Consider the following 17,092-nt stretch of genomic DNA (forward strand, 5'->3'; position numbering starts at 1 on the left):
AAAAAAAAAAAAAAAAAACTAAAAACTAAGACATAATACAAACACAAAATCTATACAAGAAAAAACATATATTTAATCCTCTTCGCACAACAAATATATATATAACAAATACACAAAACTCACATACCATTTTCTTTGTCTAGGATTTGGTTGGGAAAATATTCGATCTATATAGATATGCTGTTAGTTTTTTTTTTGGGGTAAAAGTTATACATTAGAATATAATACAACTTTAATTTTGTCTATTTTGATTAGTTTCCATATCTAGAATTCTACGCGATATATAAGTATAAATTAGTACGTTGAAGTGGATAAATGTGTGCTCAGTATATTTGTCTACCTCGTTTAATTTTGGGGTTCGCTTGAAGTTGATAATCGTATAAAACTGAAACAAACAAAAATTTGAAAACTTTTAAACTATATCATAGAGGGATAATAGTTGGGTCCACTCCTAATAGTGAATCTTTTTATTCACCTTCTTGGAAACAAAATCTTCTTATGAAATAAAGAAACAAAATTTGTATACATTATTGTAAAATAAAAATCTCAAACCGCTCTTTTATAATTCAAACCGATATATAATTTTGTTCTTATTGTAAAATCTAAAACCTAACCATCTTATTTGCAAACTCAAACCGACATATAATTTTGTTCTAATTGTCAAATCTAAACCTTAACCACCTTATTTGTAAACTCAAACCGACATATAATTTTGTTCTAATTGTAAAATCTAAACCCTAACCACCTTATTTGTAAACTTAAACCAACATATAATTTTGTTTTAATTGTAAAATCTAAATCCTAACCACCTCATTTTTAAATCCAAACTGACATATAATTTCATTCTAATTGTAAAATCTAAACCCTAACCACCTCACTTGTAATACCAAACCGACATATAATTTCATTTTAATTGTAAAATCTAAACTCTAGTCATCTTATTTGTAAACTCAAACCTATATATAATTTTAAAATCTAAACTCTAATTTTCATTTATAAATTCAAACCGATATATAACCTCGTTTAATTGAAAAATCTAAACCAAGCCAATATTTAACTTTATTTAATTAAAAACATACTGGATTTTGTTCTTTAATTTCTTTTGTTTTTAAATTTAATTTTAATTTACTTTTTAAATGAAATATTAGATAGAAAATTTTGATTGATTGAGAAGGAAGGAAATGTATTTTTTTATATGAAATATTAGATAGAAAAATGTAATTGATTGAGAAAGAAAGAGGTGAATACAAGCATAACCACGTACTGATCCACGTACGTGGTTATAGAGAAAGTAGTGTCTGCGTTACTGATCCACGTACAATAATGGATTAACATTTGGATATATATAAATTGATAACTAATACTAATGTCGTTATGTTCTTGAATTTATTTAGAATATATATATGCTATAAATAAATTATTATTTTTTGTCAAGTAAACTATATATATCAATAATGTTTGAAAATCTCAGTAACGTGGACCATCCTGGCCAGGGCCCATGGCGGCTAACAATGGTGGGAGCAGGTTCCGGGGTAACATACAATAATACCATTCGACAGGTTGAGTTTAAGGATTGTTTATTAAATATTGAAAAATTTTCGTAAGCATTATATTTAATTGCATGGTGTACATAAAGTACAAAATCAACATATGACTCTACCTAGCTATTCGCATATAGTTAAACGAAAAAGTCTATGAATTGATTAATAAATAGTAAGATTTTCATATTAAAAAAAAACATTTTTTTAAGAATCGAATTAGATTTGCAATTATGACCCAACGAAAACTAAAATAATCTCGTAGAAATGAAAATGAAATTCGCCATGCTATTTTTCCCCAGTATCTAATCTAGTCCTTTTATAACAACATACAATAAGTGTTTACATTCGTTAACGAAAAAACCATATAGAGTTTTCTGTTTTAGCATGAAATACGTATTATCATGTTAACATTAATTAATTTTACAGGTTGAATAATTAAATAAAGAAAATGGTAGATTATTATATTAACCAAAGAAAAATGTAGATTATTATGAATGTTTTTTAGAAGGTAAATTTAGTTAATAAAAAACAAAAGAAACTGGTTAAAATTATATGATTTTTTATTCCCGTAAAGAACATTCGTCAATATATGTTAGTTGTTGTTTGTTAATTGGGTTGTTAATCAACAACCGTTATTTAAAAAATTGGTTTCTGCAAATGCAATGATCTGTCTACCAAATACAATTAATGAACTTACCTACTTTCTCGACAAAATAAAAAGATTTATCGAATTTCTTATCTATGTATTAACCCTTATTTCCAAGAGCTATCATACGTATCATCAAGCCAGACACAACACACACACACACAAACTAGCTTGGAATGTTTGCACAAACTAGCTTTAGTGTCCTGGCATGGCAAGTTGAATAAATTACGAGCAAGGTAAATAAAATAAAATTTGCACAAATTGTTGGGTTTATTATTCCACTAACCATTAAGTCATATCTATAATCGTTCGTTATAGCAAAAAGAATCTATGTCAATGTGTTTTGGTCTAATGATTACGGTTTTAATTTAAAAGCTTTTACATTATAAGTTTGGGGTTCCATCCATAAAAAATACATATTCTTAGCTTAAGGGTGTAAGATTAATCAGAAGTTCAAAAATGCTACATGCAGAGCCGTTTATACTGATATGGAAAGTTAGGGATGAAATTGTCCATCGTTAGAATGATGCATGCACAAATTGTCAGTAAAATATCAAAGTGTTGCAGGGAGAGTTGCACGACATAAATTATTCATGAAGTTGTCAATCGTATGTGTTGCATAGAGGTTGATTTGATAATTGATCATCATTTGTAATAGAATTATGATGATATATAATGCAACAAAATGACCAAAGAAAAGAAGAACAAAACCTTGAAAATCTATGAGACCATCTCCATTGCTTATACTATGGGTGTCTTAAGCAATTTTTTTTAATATCAGTTTTCTCTTAAAGAGAGAGAAGAGAAAAATGTTTTCATAAAGACATTATAGACATCCCTTAAGACACTTTCTAACCAAATGTCATTTCTATATTGATTTTATTTCTTTTACAATATATCATTTAAATTTTTATTCAAATTAAAGTCACTCCACTTCATTCACTAATGTAGATGCTCTCAGACTACAAAATATTTGATGAAGTACTTGTACTAGTGTATCTCTCTCCCCATTTTTGTTTCATAATATAGATTTACATGTGAATATAATAAACTATGTTTCATGTAACTAATGAAAGCTAATTATTTTTCTTTAAACTAATATTTTCAAAATAATTTTGTTTTATTTATTAAATTTTATTGATTTCACTTATATTAACATTTGGGTAAAAAATTGACCTCTTCATTTTCTTTAAAAACTATATATACACTAATCTTTAAATTATTTATAAACACATTTAAAAAACATCAATAAGTAATAACAATAAGACAAGACAAGGCAATATTATTTTAGTGATGATAATTCAAATCAAACAGGAATAAATAGAACATGCTAGTTTAGCTTCTTTCTTCTTGTTCTCTTCTCCTCGTTGCTTTATCCTCTCACGACCAAAACCATATATAATCCTAACTTGGGAATTCTTATTCTCCATCAAACATATATTGTCAAATCAAATTTTCTAAGTGTCACATAAAATAAAATGGCGAGATTCAGGTTAGCTCTTGTAATGATTCTTGTGATTCTAGGATCTGTGAGCTTTTCAGAAGCTCAATTGAAGATGGGATTCTACGACAAAACTTGCCCTAACGCAGAGAAGATTGTACAAGATGTTGTCAACCAACATATCAACAATGCACCTTCTTTGGCTGCTGGCCTTATTAGGATGCATTTCCACGATTGCTTCGTTCGGGTATTCTTAATTCATAAATTTATTAATTGTATGGCATATTATCATAAGTACACTCTAGATACACACACACACACACACATATATATATATATATATGTGTGTGTGTTGGTATCATAAGAGTTACTTAGAAATTTTATATAAGGCATGCGTTTACCATATAATATATGCAAAAACGGTATTTCAAATACGTATGATATATAAATCTGTAAATAAAAAATGATATATAAAATATGTACGTATTGGTGCTGGTAGGGTTGTGATGGTTCGATCTTGATCAACGCGACATCGAGCAACCAACAAGTCGAGAAGCTTGCTCCTCCGAATCTAACTGTTAGAGGTTTCGACTTCATTGATAAAGTAAAGTCTGCTTTAGAATCAAAATGCCCTGGAATCGTCTCGTGCGCCGATATCATCACCCTCGCAACTAGAGACTCTATTGTTGCTATTGTGAGTATATATATATATATGCTAATTACTTAGTTACCTCGTTTGGTCTAAACACTATGTAAAAGCTAACCGGTTTTGATTAATTTTGGCGTAGGGTGGACCAACATGGAATGTTCCAACTGGACGTAGAGACGGACGTATCTCTAACTTTGCCGAGGCTAGAGACAATATTCCTCCTCCTTTTGGAAACTTCACGACTCTTATAACTCTCTTTGCAAACCAAGGCCTTGATGTTAAAGACCTCGTCTTGTTATCCGGTAAAAAATCAACTCCAAATTGTCTATTTTCTTGGGTTTGGTTGACACTTGAGAGCTAACGTCATCAAAATAAAAATAAACGTTACGTGTTGACTTAAATGGTTTATTTAAAATGTTGTCGTTTTAGTGTATGGTATTTATAAACAGTGTCAATTTAAACGTTTTAGGTGCGCACACGATTGGAGTGTCTCATTGCTCATCCTTCTCAAACCGTCTCTTCAATTTCACCGGTGTTGGAGACGAAGACCCGTCGCTAGACAGCGAATATGCCGCCAATCTCAAGTCACGGAGATGTTTATCTCTCGCTGACAATACAACAAAGGTCGAAATGGATCCCGGTAGTAGAAACACCTTCGATCTTAGCTACTTCAAGCTTGTCCTGAAACGTCGTGGACTTTTCGAGTCTGACGCTGCATTAACTATGAATCCCGCGGCACTGGCTCAGGTCAGACGTTTTGCGGGAGGATCGGAGCAAGATTTCTTTAGTGAGTTCTCGAAGGCTATGGAGAAAATGGGAAGGATCGGTGTCAAAACCGGGTCAGCTGGGGAGATCCGAAGAACATGTGCATTTGTTAATTAAAAATGTTTATTACTTTTGTTTTTTGAATTTTTTTTCTTTCTAATATCGTTAATTTTCGTGTTTTTTTTTGTCGACTTTTTTGGGTGTTTACAATTTCGTGGCATGTATGTATGTGGTGGAAATGTGATTTCACGAATAAATTTCACGTTTGTGAAATAGTTGTACTAAATCTTTAATCTTCTATCCATTTATTTTTCAATAATAACTTGCTTTGCCATTCTGAATAATATTTTTTTTTTGTTTCAGATGCATTACCATTATTTTTTTCTTTAAAAATAGATAAACTTTAGAAAATTTTAGTGTATAATATAACAGAAAATGTTTTCTGTTTTGTTCATCATAATCTTTAGAAAATATTAATTGATTAACTTGTTTTATGAAGTGACTAGATTTGACGAATTAAGCTACCTTTAAAAGAAAAGCAAATTTTGATATTTGGTGCTAAGTAATCTTGAGATAAAATATTGGGCTTTGAAGAACAAATATATATTAAGATCAACTAGACGAAGTATTAAATCGAGAAAGAAACAAGTTATGATCAAAAAAAATTCTTATTGGTAGACATAAAAAGGTTTAAAAAATATGAGTCGACAGAATGAAAATTGAAAAAGGTTACAAACTTTTTTATTATATTGAAAACTAGTTTATTTTCAAATATCTTAATATTGATGTCAAACAATAAAAATAAACAATCTTAGTTTTTGTTTAACTATATTGTAAGTAGGCCATGATTTAAAATGGCAACCTCAACGGTGGACTAAAAACTAAATTGGGCTTATAAAAAGCCCACTTGTAACCTAATTACCTGTAATTTGGATGTGTTCATCAGTGTTTTTGTTTCTTTTCTCAAATTTACCGTTGATAAGCTACAGACAAGTGTAAAACTGTGTTTGTAAGAACTTAAACTTGTGAAGACTATATTTAATGGGAAAATTGAAAATAAAGGAGTTTTTTCCCAAAATTTGTTCATCTAAATTCTTTTTTTAAAAGTTTAGTAAAATAGGTTTTAGGGTATAAATAAAAGTCAATTATACCCTCAATTATATATTCAGATTAAATTTGTAGATTTTTATTTATTAAAATTAGAAACAACAATTTATAGTTGATATTGGATGGATTTCGTTTGGGCCTAATTTGGTCTTAGTGGATCATAAACAAAAGAAAATAAAAATAAATTTGGGAAGAAAAAAAAACTGTAATCGAGCCGTCTCTCTACATCTTCACCATCTCATCATCTTCACCATCTCTCCATCTCTTATGAATTAAATATGTAGAATTCCAGATTTTTTTTGCAGTTTCATGAGATTATGTCAAATTTTTAACTCGATTTCAACCCAGATTTGTGTAAATATTAGTTTAGATCCGTTTTGCATCTTCACCATACCTATAGAATTATGGATTTCTTTATATGTTGATTTTTATGATGTCTTAGTTTCGTGGAAGGTGGAAGAGAGGGAAACAACCGATCACATTAGGTTAAGTCATATCGAATGTAGATTTTTTATGTATTTGTCTTTCTTCTAAATAATTAAGAATACACAATTTAAAATATATTAGAACATATCTAAATAATAAATACAGAATTGTAACCATAAATTAAGATTATTTAAAAATATTGACTTTCCTTATTTCATTTATTTTCTTTCTATTTTTATGGTATTTTAAGTTTTACAGATTATAAATTCTAAATTGTCTATGATATATCTTCTACTTCTTTTAGTATACAGGGTAAAACATGGAAAATATATTATGAATTGATGTAGAATGAAGAAAAATGTAGAATACATATTCTTAATTTTGTAGAATATACAAAATTCAAGTTCTGAAGTTTTTAGAAAAAAAATTTCGTCTAAACTTCGTAGAACATGTACAAATTGTAGAATGAATAATCTAAATGTTTTAGAACTTGAAAAAATCGTAGAAAATCTTTCCTGAACAATTTAGACCATAAATCATTAATCTACAAACTGATTTTTGACCCAAAACATTTTTTTTTCAAATTTTTTTTTACACAGTTGTTTACTAACATGGGTTTTCTGTTTGTTTTTTGGTTTAAACTCCTAAAAATTTCACTACACATCTATTAGTAAGGGTATTTTCATCACAATTGACAATCTAAAAAAATGATGTATATGTACAAAGGTTTAGAAAAACTTTCTTTATTTCAAATTTTCCCATATTTAATTTACTAGTCTTTAGAAGACACATAGTCCAAGCAACATCTCAAAAAAAAAAAAAAAAAANAAAAAAGAGTATCACAGAAAACCTCAATGTGAAAAAACAAAGACTAAAATTTATAAATTTGAGAAGAAACATGGTGTATATATATCTTTAAATTACAAACTGTAATTTATATACATCAAAGATTATCATTCATAAATAAAATAAAACAATCAAAACCTATAATTTTTTTTTTTCTCTTTTTCTTAAGTCACTCAAAGATTAGATTTTTCACAACAAAGTTAAAGATTACTAATCAGTGATCAATCACTTCAAGAATCTCACTTCTGCTTTTAACCAACCTATGAAACACTTCCCTAACTCGTCTTTGTAACCCTTCAAGCCCATCTTCCATTTTCCGACATATCTCCTCCATCTCCGCCACTTCCGCCGTCACATCCTCCTCCCCGTTAAACCTAAACCCTTCACTAAACTCCATCAGCTTCAAACCAATCCTCTCCATCCTCTGCATCTCCTCCATCAGTCCACCGCAGCGCGTCTCCTTCTTTTTCATCTCTTCACCGATCCTCTCCGAGATACTCACGGCGGCGCTAGCCCAAACCTGATGCTTCGGCAAAGGCAAATGAACTAATAAGCCGTTACTTGTCTGACAAGGAACCGCCGCAACTAACGTCCACATCACCATTACCATCACGCTACTCATTATGTATAACGGCGACGCCTCTCCACCACGTGGCGCTACGAGATTCGCCGTCATTGCTTGAATCTGCTTCGCCGCCGACCAGTTCTTGCTCACACACCCTCCTCCTCCGCTTCCGCCGCTACGCCTACCAAAGGAAGACCACTGTTCCGACGTTGACCTCCTACCACTTCCTCCGCCGCTGTTTTTATCGACGTTTAAAGCGGCGAGGAGGCTCGCGAGAGCTCGTTTAGCTCTCCTAACGCTTCCGTCACTCAACGGCGTTTGTTTCAACGCCGTAACAGCGATCTCCGCAAGACGCTGGATTTGTCTGACTGAGTCAACGCCGTTGACCACGGCGGTACAGATATCAAGGGCCTTAACAATCCGGTCAAGCATCTCCGGAACAAGCTTATCCAAGGGTGGTTTAGAGATCTGAGACGGGTTCGATGTCAAAACAGAGTGGAACTCCGATTCACAAGACATGAAAACATCAAGAAGCTTCCTTAGCCAGTGGATCGATAGAACCGGGTGAGATTCCGGCGAATCAGACGGTGATGATTGTGGCAGTAACTCGGCGAAACGCTCAGCTACGTGTTTTTGGAAATCTTCGAGTTCTTCGAGCTCTTGCTCGTGGTTAACGTCCATGGAAACGACTTGATTGCGACGGCTGAGTNTAAAGCGGCGAGGAGGCTCGCTAGAGCTCGTTTAGCTCTCCTAACGCTTCCGTCACTCAACGGCGTTTGTTTCAACGCCGTAACAGCGATCTCCGCAAGACGCTGGATTTGTCTGACTGAGTCAACGCCGTTGACCACGGCGGTACAGATATCAAGGGCCTTAACAATCCGGTCAAGCATCTCCGGAACAAGCTTATCCAAGGGTGGTTTAGAGATCTGAGACGGGTTCGATGTCAAAACAGAGTGGAACTCCGATTCACAAGACATGAAAACATCAAGAAGCTTCCTTAGCCAGTGGATCGATAGAACCGGGTGAGATTCCGGCGAATCAGACGGTGATGATTGTGGCAGTAACTCGGCGAAACGCTCAGCTACGTGTTTTTGGAAATCTTCGAGTTCTTCGAGCTCTTGCTCGTGGTTAACGTCCATGGAAACGACTTGATTGCGACGGCTGAGTCGACCTAGGAAAGAACTCTGATGCTCCGTCACCGGTGCCATTAAAACCGGCGAGATTACAAACAAGATTTGTGGGGGAAGAAGGAGAGAATCTTGATAAAGCAAGAAAAGGGAGTTTTATTATATTTTGAGATTATTATTGATTGACCAGAGAAGAGAGAGTTATTATATGGGAGAAGAGTTTTTGTCTGGTAGCTAGACCAAAAGAGCAGAGACTTGTTCTTCTCTCTCTCTTTTTTTTCCTTTTTTTTTTTGGTCAAGTAATTGTTTTTTTTTTTACTTCACTGTTAAGTGTTACTATACCTTTCAATTTGATGTTTCAAGAAAACTTGAATTTAAATGCAAAACTGTAACTTGTCTAAATATATACAAAAGTATTTTTCTACTTTTCATTAAAAAACAATTCTCTGTTAATAATTTTTTAACATATATAAAAGTATTTTTCTACTTTTTATCTACTAAAACAAAATTTTAATAATATATTTTTTTGAGTAGAAAAATAATCATTATTCAAATCTTGATACGTATAAAATAATTACATAAGTTATTATTAAAAATTCGTAACATATTTATACAACTACACATTTTAATAAACTATATAATTCATTATTATTCAAATACTTAATCATTTTAAATCATGCTTCAAAATATAGTGTTATTAAATCTTATATTTATAGAATTTAATCCGTTGTTTGTAAAATTAAACCACAATCTGCTTTTCAGTTTCCACCAATATAGCATATATATACATATAATATATTATATTTAACCACATATAGTATTTACACTATTATATCTTATAAGTTAGCTAGTCTCCATCAAATTAAATCGTAAAAATATAAACAGTACCGTTAGGGCATGTTGAATATGTTGATCATCAACGTACCGTTGGCACTGGGCTAACACTCCTTAATTGACTGGTCAAGGGAGTTCCATGAAGGCTTGGGACCATCTAACCTAACTTAACAAGAATCATAAAATCCTTCTTCCATGATTATATATATCTCTCTATGTAAAATATAATAAAAATATCATCTATCCTCCTAATATTACACACAGTTATTTTATAGCTTACGTAAATGTATGTTTTTTTAGAAAATTATTATTTTCTCTAAGAAATGAATATAGAGCAAATCCCCTACTTTAAAATTGTTTTAGAAAATGGAACCTACGCTATTTTTTATTATAAAATAGCTTAATTACATTAAAATATGCTAAATACAATCCTTTTCATGTAGAAGTCTTCTAATTTTTTGTTTTCCAACTATATTTCCTCTCGTTGACAAAAAAAAAAGGAAAAAAAAAACTATAATTCCTCTCATGACAAAATAGGGATTTAATTTGACCACTGTATTAGATATCAGAAAAGGTCTTATCAATATGTTCAGATACTTTTACGGGATATATATATATATATATATATATATATATATATATTTTGTTATCCACCGAATTGAGGAGTTACGTTGCACAAAAATGTGTAAAGAAAAGAATCAGACCGACCGTTTCTTCTGAAAAACTGAACCTCTTCTGGAAAGTCTCCATCAGGTTGAAAATATCATCGTTGTCAGAAGCAAAAAGATCAGATACGATTTGAATAACAAAAATATTAAATACATTATGAGAAAGCAAAAGCCAAAAATAGTGACAAGGAGAAGAGAGAACGCTATGACTGAGTCTCACTCACATCTCTTGGCTTCTGTGCGCTTTTGAACTCTTCCATGGTTCCCATAAATTCTGTTTTATATTTTAAACAGTTAGTATGAATTAATATGCATGTAACAAAAAGTATTAATATGCACAATACACTAGTAGAAATAATTTTCCGGTGAGAGCAACTCCAACAGATACTCTATCCCCTCAAATATAAAGTTTTATGCATTCTAAGAGATACTTCAATACTTCATAATTTGAAGTTTTGAACAGTGAAACTCCATATTTGAAGTATCACTGTTCAAAACTCTAAATTTGAAGTTTCATCTTTTTCTTTGCATTTCAATCCTTAAATTTGTATATCTCATAAATAATCTCAAAAATTATGTTTTTTTATCATTTTAGTCCTAAAATTTTATCACTTCAAAGTATTTCACATATATTCTTATAAATTTAATTATTACATATATTTAATGAAAATTAAAATATTAAAATTTCACATATATTTTAATTAAAATTAAAATATTAAAATATCAGAAAAATTACATAATATTACACAACAAAATATGATACTAAACATAATTAATACAAAATAAAGTAATACAATGAACTAAAATTACATGAACACATAAATATGACACAAATTAAAATACTAGAAACAATACTAATAATCACCTAAATTTGATCCCGAACTTCCAAGATCTCATTTATCCCTTCGCAATACATTGATTGATCATATATGGGAGCATTACGGAAATAATTTAGTTGAATAGTTTGTAATTTGTGGCTTAATGTAATTTTAAATAAAAATGTAATGTTTTATAAATTAATATTGTGTGTAATATTTTAATGTATGTTTTAGAGTTATTTATAAAAGTTTTGTGATTTTAAAGTAACTATGAATAATATAAGGACTATAGTGCAAAATACTTATTTTAAAAACTTCATATATGAAGTATACTCTTGGAAGAAAAAAGTCTCATACTTCATTTTTGAAGTTTCCATACTTCATTTTTAAAGTGTCTCTTAGAGATGCCCTAAAACGTAGTAACAAAAATAAGCATGCAATATATAATTATTTATTTATAGATTTAAAGAAATTTGAAACGATAATTCATAACTTTGTTTTTTGGTTATGTTATTACCTATGTTGCATGGAAACTCTTTTCGAAGTGCGTTTCCCGTTTCCGAAACGTTTCGGAAACAGAAACTCGTCAAACTCGGAAACAAGGCACAAAAACACGATTCCTAGAAATTTCTGTTTGGAAACACGATGTAAACTACATTTCCGTTTTGGAAACACGACGAAAACTTCTTTTTTTAATTTGAAATTTAATAAATAAATATTTTTAAAATATAAAACTTCATTATAGATATAAATATATAATATTATTAGTGTTTTAATTCAACTATTTAATATTTATATTTGAAGTTTTATTTATTGAAACTTTTTGATATGGTTTTTATGTTTGGTGTTTTATTATATATATATATATATATATATATGTATATATATATATTTACATACGTTTCCAAAACGTTTCCATTTCTTAATTTTTGAAAAAAACCGTTTTCTATTTTCGAAACATTTCGTTTCCGCATATCCGTTTCCGTTTCCATGCAACCTATGTTATTACTGATTAATATGGAACGTTTTCTCCATCTACTCTTGCGTGGAATAAGGATCATTAGTTATGGTAGTTTATTCAAAAATGGTCGGTTAAAGTTTACAGTCGATGACTGTTAGAAAAGAATACCAAAAACGGTTATAACATTATATCTATATCATATGGTCGGTCCATGTCTCTATTTTTAGTTATTTTTTTTTAAAAGTGAGTGTATGTATTATGAGAAAGCCACATGGAATCTATAGCTTCTCTCTTATTATAAATAGAAAGAAAGAAAAAAAAAAACTCATGATTTAGCTTTAGGGGGAGGTATTGGTTTAGGATTTAGAAAGAACTTTAATAATTTTAAAAGTTAGGTAAAATATGTTGTTATTCAATCAAGACTTTTAAAAACTCTTTAAAAATTTGGTGTTATTGGTTGTGGATTTGTAAAAAGTTATCTAAAATCTTGATAAATCTAGTGTTATTGGATTAAGAGTTTTATAAAGTCATTAAAAGTTTTATGTTATTCAAGTAAAACAAAAGAATCTTGGATTGTTAATGAATTCAAATTTTATGTTATTGATTTAGGATTTTATATCATTTCCTTCATAACAAAAGTTATGAAAACTCTTTCATCAAATAGAAAGATTTTACAAGATTAGAAAAAACAAATCATCAAGATTTTAAAAAGCTTCCTAAACAATCTTTTAGAATCCTTTATTTTTAACTTTCAATTTTCTATGATTCTAACAATCAGCAAAAAGATAAAATCATTAAAATTCTTTCTAAATTCTAAACGAATGATTTTAACCGTATTCTTATAATTCCCAAATTAACGGGTATGAAATTAATATCATATCTTAAAAGCTGAGAAGTACGAATAGTTTCTTTTATTTATCATCAGCGAAATATCATTGTCGGAAAAGCAATTTAACTAACAAAAGCGGACGTAAAAAATTCTTTATCAATTTTTCTGATTTGCCATCATTTGACAGCCACAAAATATGAATCTGAGAGACAGAAATCTAAACGCGTTTCGTTGGAATTTATTGTTTTCAGTATGATTTTTTTTTCTAAAATACAATAACGACAAAGCATGGTGATGGATTTACCATTTCTAGTTTTGTACTATTGTTAAAAGGTTGGTAAGTTTTTATTTGTTTTTGTAAATCTGAAAGACTTTAGATCCATACATTGTTTAGAAATAAAATATGTTTTTGATATATTATTCTCCATAAGAAATACTTACGTTTTCGGTTTACATGTAATTCAATCCAATTACCAACCCACCTCTCTGTATAAAATCTAAACTCTTTGAAAGATACTTGTTGATCAAGCATTTTACATTTTCGGATTTTTTTTTCAAAAAAGTTATAAAGTTAACTATATTTTATTTAGGTTTTACTTTTCTTGTTAATATTCTAAACTGAGGAAAGAAATAGTCTTCTCCCCTAAATTACTAGAAACATATTCCCCTATTTTTCTGTTGTTTTCCCCTATATGTTATGAAAAAGATAGTGAGAAAATTTTGAAAAAGGTTATTTTCTACTAAGTTTTTGATTGGGACCTCAACCACACTCTCTCTCACGCACACTTACGTTGACTGAATATTGAAATTATGCATCATTGTTAAATACGTTCATATATTTAGAATCTTCTAAGTTAATGGGCTGTTTCTTAGTACTGGACTATGATGAATATTGTATATAGATCCATGACTCGATAACATTAGCCACATAACTAACTACGCGTCGGGTCTTTGTAGCCTACATAAAACTCTTCGCTGTCTGGCCCATCGTAGAGGAAGAGAAGAGAATAACAGCTGTTTGGGCAAAAGTAATCGGTTCGTTTAGAGACTACGGAAAACGTGAAAGAAATAGTTGAACAGTATTTTTATTAATCAAAGTATCGATTGCAAAGTACAAGAAATCAAGCGCAGCTAGTCAATCTATGAGCTGAGTCGTGCGTCTTGTGGTTTCGTGAAGTATCTTGTCTTTGCTCTCGGTTTCGTGGCGTATCTTGAAGACGTAGTTCCCTTTTTATAGAGAAACCTTGCCAACCCTAATCTTCATGGGACTTTGATTCGTGTAACTGATTCTTCATGAGATAAGGTCATTTTCCAATATTCCCGTCACAAGATAAGGTTATTCTCGAATATTCTCATGATGAGATCAACTTCGAATATTCTCTTGACGATGTCGTTTCGTCAAAAGAATGTAGTCGGTGTCAAGGTCCAGTTACGGCCCGTATTGACTCAATGCTTGCCGTTACGACCCATATCAATATAATCTTCTAGAGAATACATAATTCTCCATTATTTATAGAATATATCACAATTATAATAGAATTTATCTATTATAATTTATATGATTAAAATTATGCCCAATAGTTTGCTTCCACTCTCTATTTTCTTAGTAAGAATTTAGAGAGTAGTATAGACATGTGGTATTATTTTAATAAGTCATATAAAAAAAATAATTTACTAAAGCATATGACACATTACCTTAGAGTTGTCGTAAATGTAGGAAGCAAATGGGCTTGGACTTTTGTAATATCTGTTGGCCCATTACGACATGGTCTAAAGACAGACACATATAGACCTATTTTTTTTGCTGTCGTTTCCCTCACTTGTCACTATGCTCGAACCCTAAACCATTTTTTGCGGCTGTGTTGTCTGAAGAAACATTTTATAGATCATGTCTTCTATTTTCCTGAATAATCTTGCGGTAAGTCGATTTGTGCTTGCTCCTTAACAAGAGTTTCCTGTTCCTTTCGTTTATGTAGGTCATTAATTCATATCTCTGAATTTTCACTTCACCTTCTACAGTGGTAATCAATCTCGTTTTCTCTCATAGAGTCTCTTTCTCCTTGACAATCTTCAGGTAACCTCTCAATCCCTCTTCTGTAACATCCGTATAAACTACAATTAGTGGTCTCATACCTACTAGCCACCTAACCAAGCACAACCAACAGCAGAAAACAGATACCAATATTCAAACAATAAGCCAATGAATAATAATCAATATTATATCATAAACAATATCCAAATACCAAACATTAGGAAACATAAAATCGACAACCTAACAATGTTTCTAATGACCCAACTCTAGCAACCTAGCAATGCCACACAACAACCAATCGAGTCCCTAGAACATCCTCCTCTTCATTGCCTTGATTCCACGATCACACTTTGCTTTTACATGCATCACAAACACAAATTGCAATGCATGAGTATTTTATAAACACTTAGTAAGCCAATCCTCCCATCTACTGGGCTATACACACAAGCAATAGAGTCATCTCTAACCATTAAACAACAAACAACAAACAACAAACGACAAATAAGGACTCTGCATCGACCGACACCAATATGCATCGACCGACGCCACATGGGAATGCATCGACCGACGCAAGGGCTGCATCGACCGATGCAAGGGCTGCATCGACCGATGCAAGTTACACATGCATCGACCGACACCCAAACTGCATCGACCGACGCATGCTCGACATAACACGAAAACCCTAAAGTTTTACGCGCCGTCCTCGCACCTGCATCGACCGACGCAAGTTATGCATTGACCGATGCAATGCCGAGCATCGTGTTTTCCCCGAAACTTCTCGCCGGATCTTCATTCCTACAACCACAAGACTCGATCCCAAGCCACAAGAAAGCTTCCTAACGTCCTAACAAGTCTAACAACACACAACAAGCAAATTAGAAAGTTCTCTAGCTTAGATAAGCCATAGTCATGCACTTACCTTTGCCAAGACGAAATCCGACCCAAACACAGGAAGAAAACGCTTCTAGGAAGCTCCTACAACGATCCCAGCTACAGATCTCTACAGAAACGGCTTCCAACTCCAAGAAATCGCCAAGAACACTCAAGAACACCAAGAACACTCAAGAACACCAAGAACTCTTCTCTTTCTCTTTTGTTTCTCTCAAAAGCGGCTAAACACGCCTAATGAGACAAAACACGAACTTAAGGGTTTCCTTCTCCCTTTGCCCAAAACGCAGCGTTTAACTTAACTCAAAACGCAGCGTTTAACTTAACTCAAAACGCAGAAAATTGAACCTGCATCGACCGATGCACCAACTGCATCGACCGATGCACCAACTGCATCGACCGATGCAATCCCCAAACCGGGATTCTAGTTCACGGATGTTACAATTTTCCCCCACCAATTTAGATTCGTCCCCGAATCTCGAACAACACTCGGCCAAAGACTCCCGTGCTACCGTCTCCACGGCCCGCACTCCTCCGACCAATCTACAGAAGGTCACCTCTAGGCGATAGACTCACGCTCCAGACATTATTTGCTCTCGACTTTTGGACTCTCCTTTTTACTCACAGGCCTAAACCTCTAATTTTTATTGGCTCCTCATCAGACCGAAGTCTGCATGCCATAATATTGGCTCCTCATCGAGCCTAAGCCCGCATGCCATAATGTATATATAAGGGAGCCCAATACTTGTCTCTCGGGTTGCCACCCTACAGCGCGCCCCCGGATCGTCATCCGAAGTCGATATACCAGCCACACTCCCAAGCCACAAAGTCCTAGAATATGACGGTACTAGGAGGACCTAAGTCCCCCAAGAGTCGCGAGCAAACAATTCTGAACACGTCTGAGTCCTATCCCTATCCAGGTTTCCTTCCCGTGGCTCGCGTAAGACAA

General features: G+C 32.2%; 2 protein-coding genes across 4 annotated transcripts; one reads left to right on the top strand and one right to left on the bottom strand.

Moving 5' to 3' along the window:
- On the top strand, nt 3,548–5,383 carry LOC104707429 (peroxidase 39-like). The gene is made up of 4 exons (XM_010423774.2): nt 3,548–3,875; nt 4,128–4,322; nt 4,417–4,579; nt 4,747–5,383. Exons 1-4 carry the CDS (start codon nt 3,666–3,668, stop codon nt 5,157–5,159), a joined length of 981 nt encoding a protein of 326 aa, XP_010422076.1. The 5' UTR covers nt 3,548–3,665; the 3' UTR covers nt 5,160–5,383.
- Nucleotides 7,433–9,194, bottom strand: LOC104707430. 3 transcript variants are annotated; one of them, XM_010423778.2, is made up of 2 exons: nt 9,006–9,194; nt 7,433–8,592 (listed from the first exon to the last, which is right to left on the bottom strand). In XM_010423778.2, exons 1-2 carry the CDS (start codon nt 9,192–9,194, stop codon nt 7,636–7,638), a joined length of 1,146 nt encoding a protein of 381 aa, XP_010422080.1. In that variant the 3' UTR covers nt 7,433–7,635. The 3 variants fall into 3 exon arrangements, with proteins under 3 accessions (XP_010422080.1, XP_010422081.1, XP_010422082.1); XM_010423779.2 differs by having other exon boundaries at nt 7,433–8,532; nt 8,964–9,194; XM_010423780.2 differs by having other exon boundaries at nt 7,433–8,397; nt 8,856–9,194.

This window comes from Camelina sativa, chromosome 8, assembly GCF_000633955.1.
Source record: "Camelina sativa cultivar DH55 chromosome 8, Cs, whole genome shotgun sequence".
Classification (NCBI taxonomy): domain Eukaryota; kingdom Viridiplantae; phylum Streptophyta; class Magnoliopsida; order Brassicales; family Brassicaceae; genus Camelina; species Camelina sativa.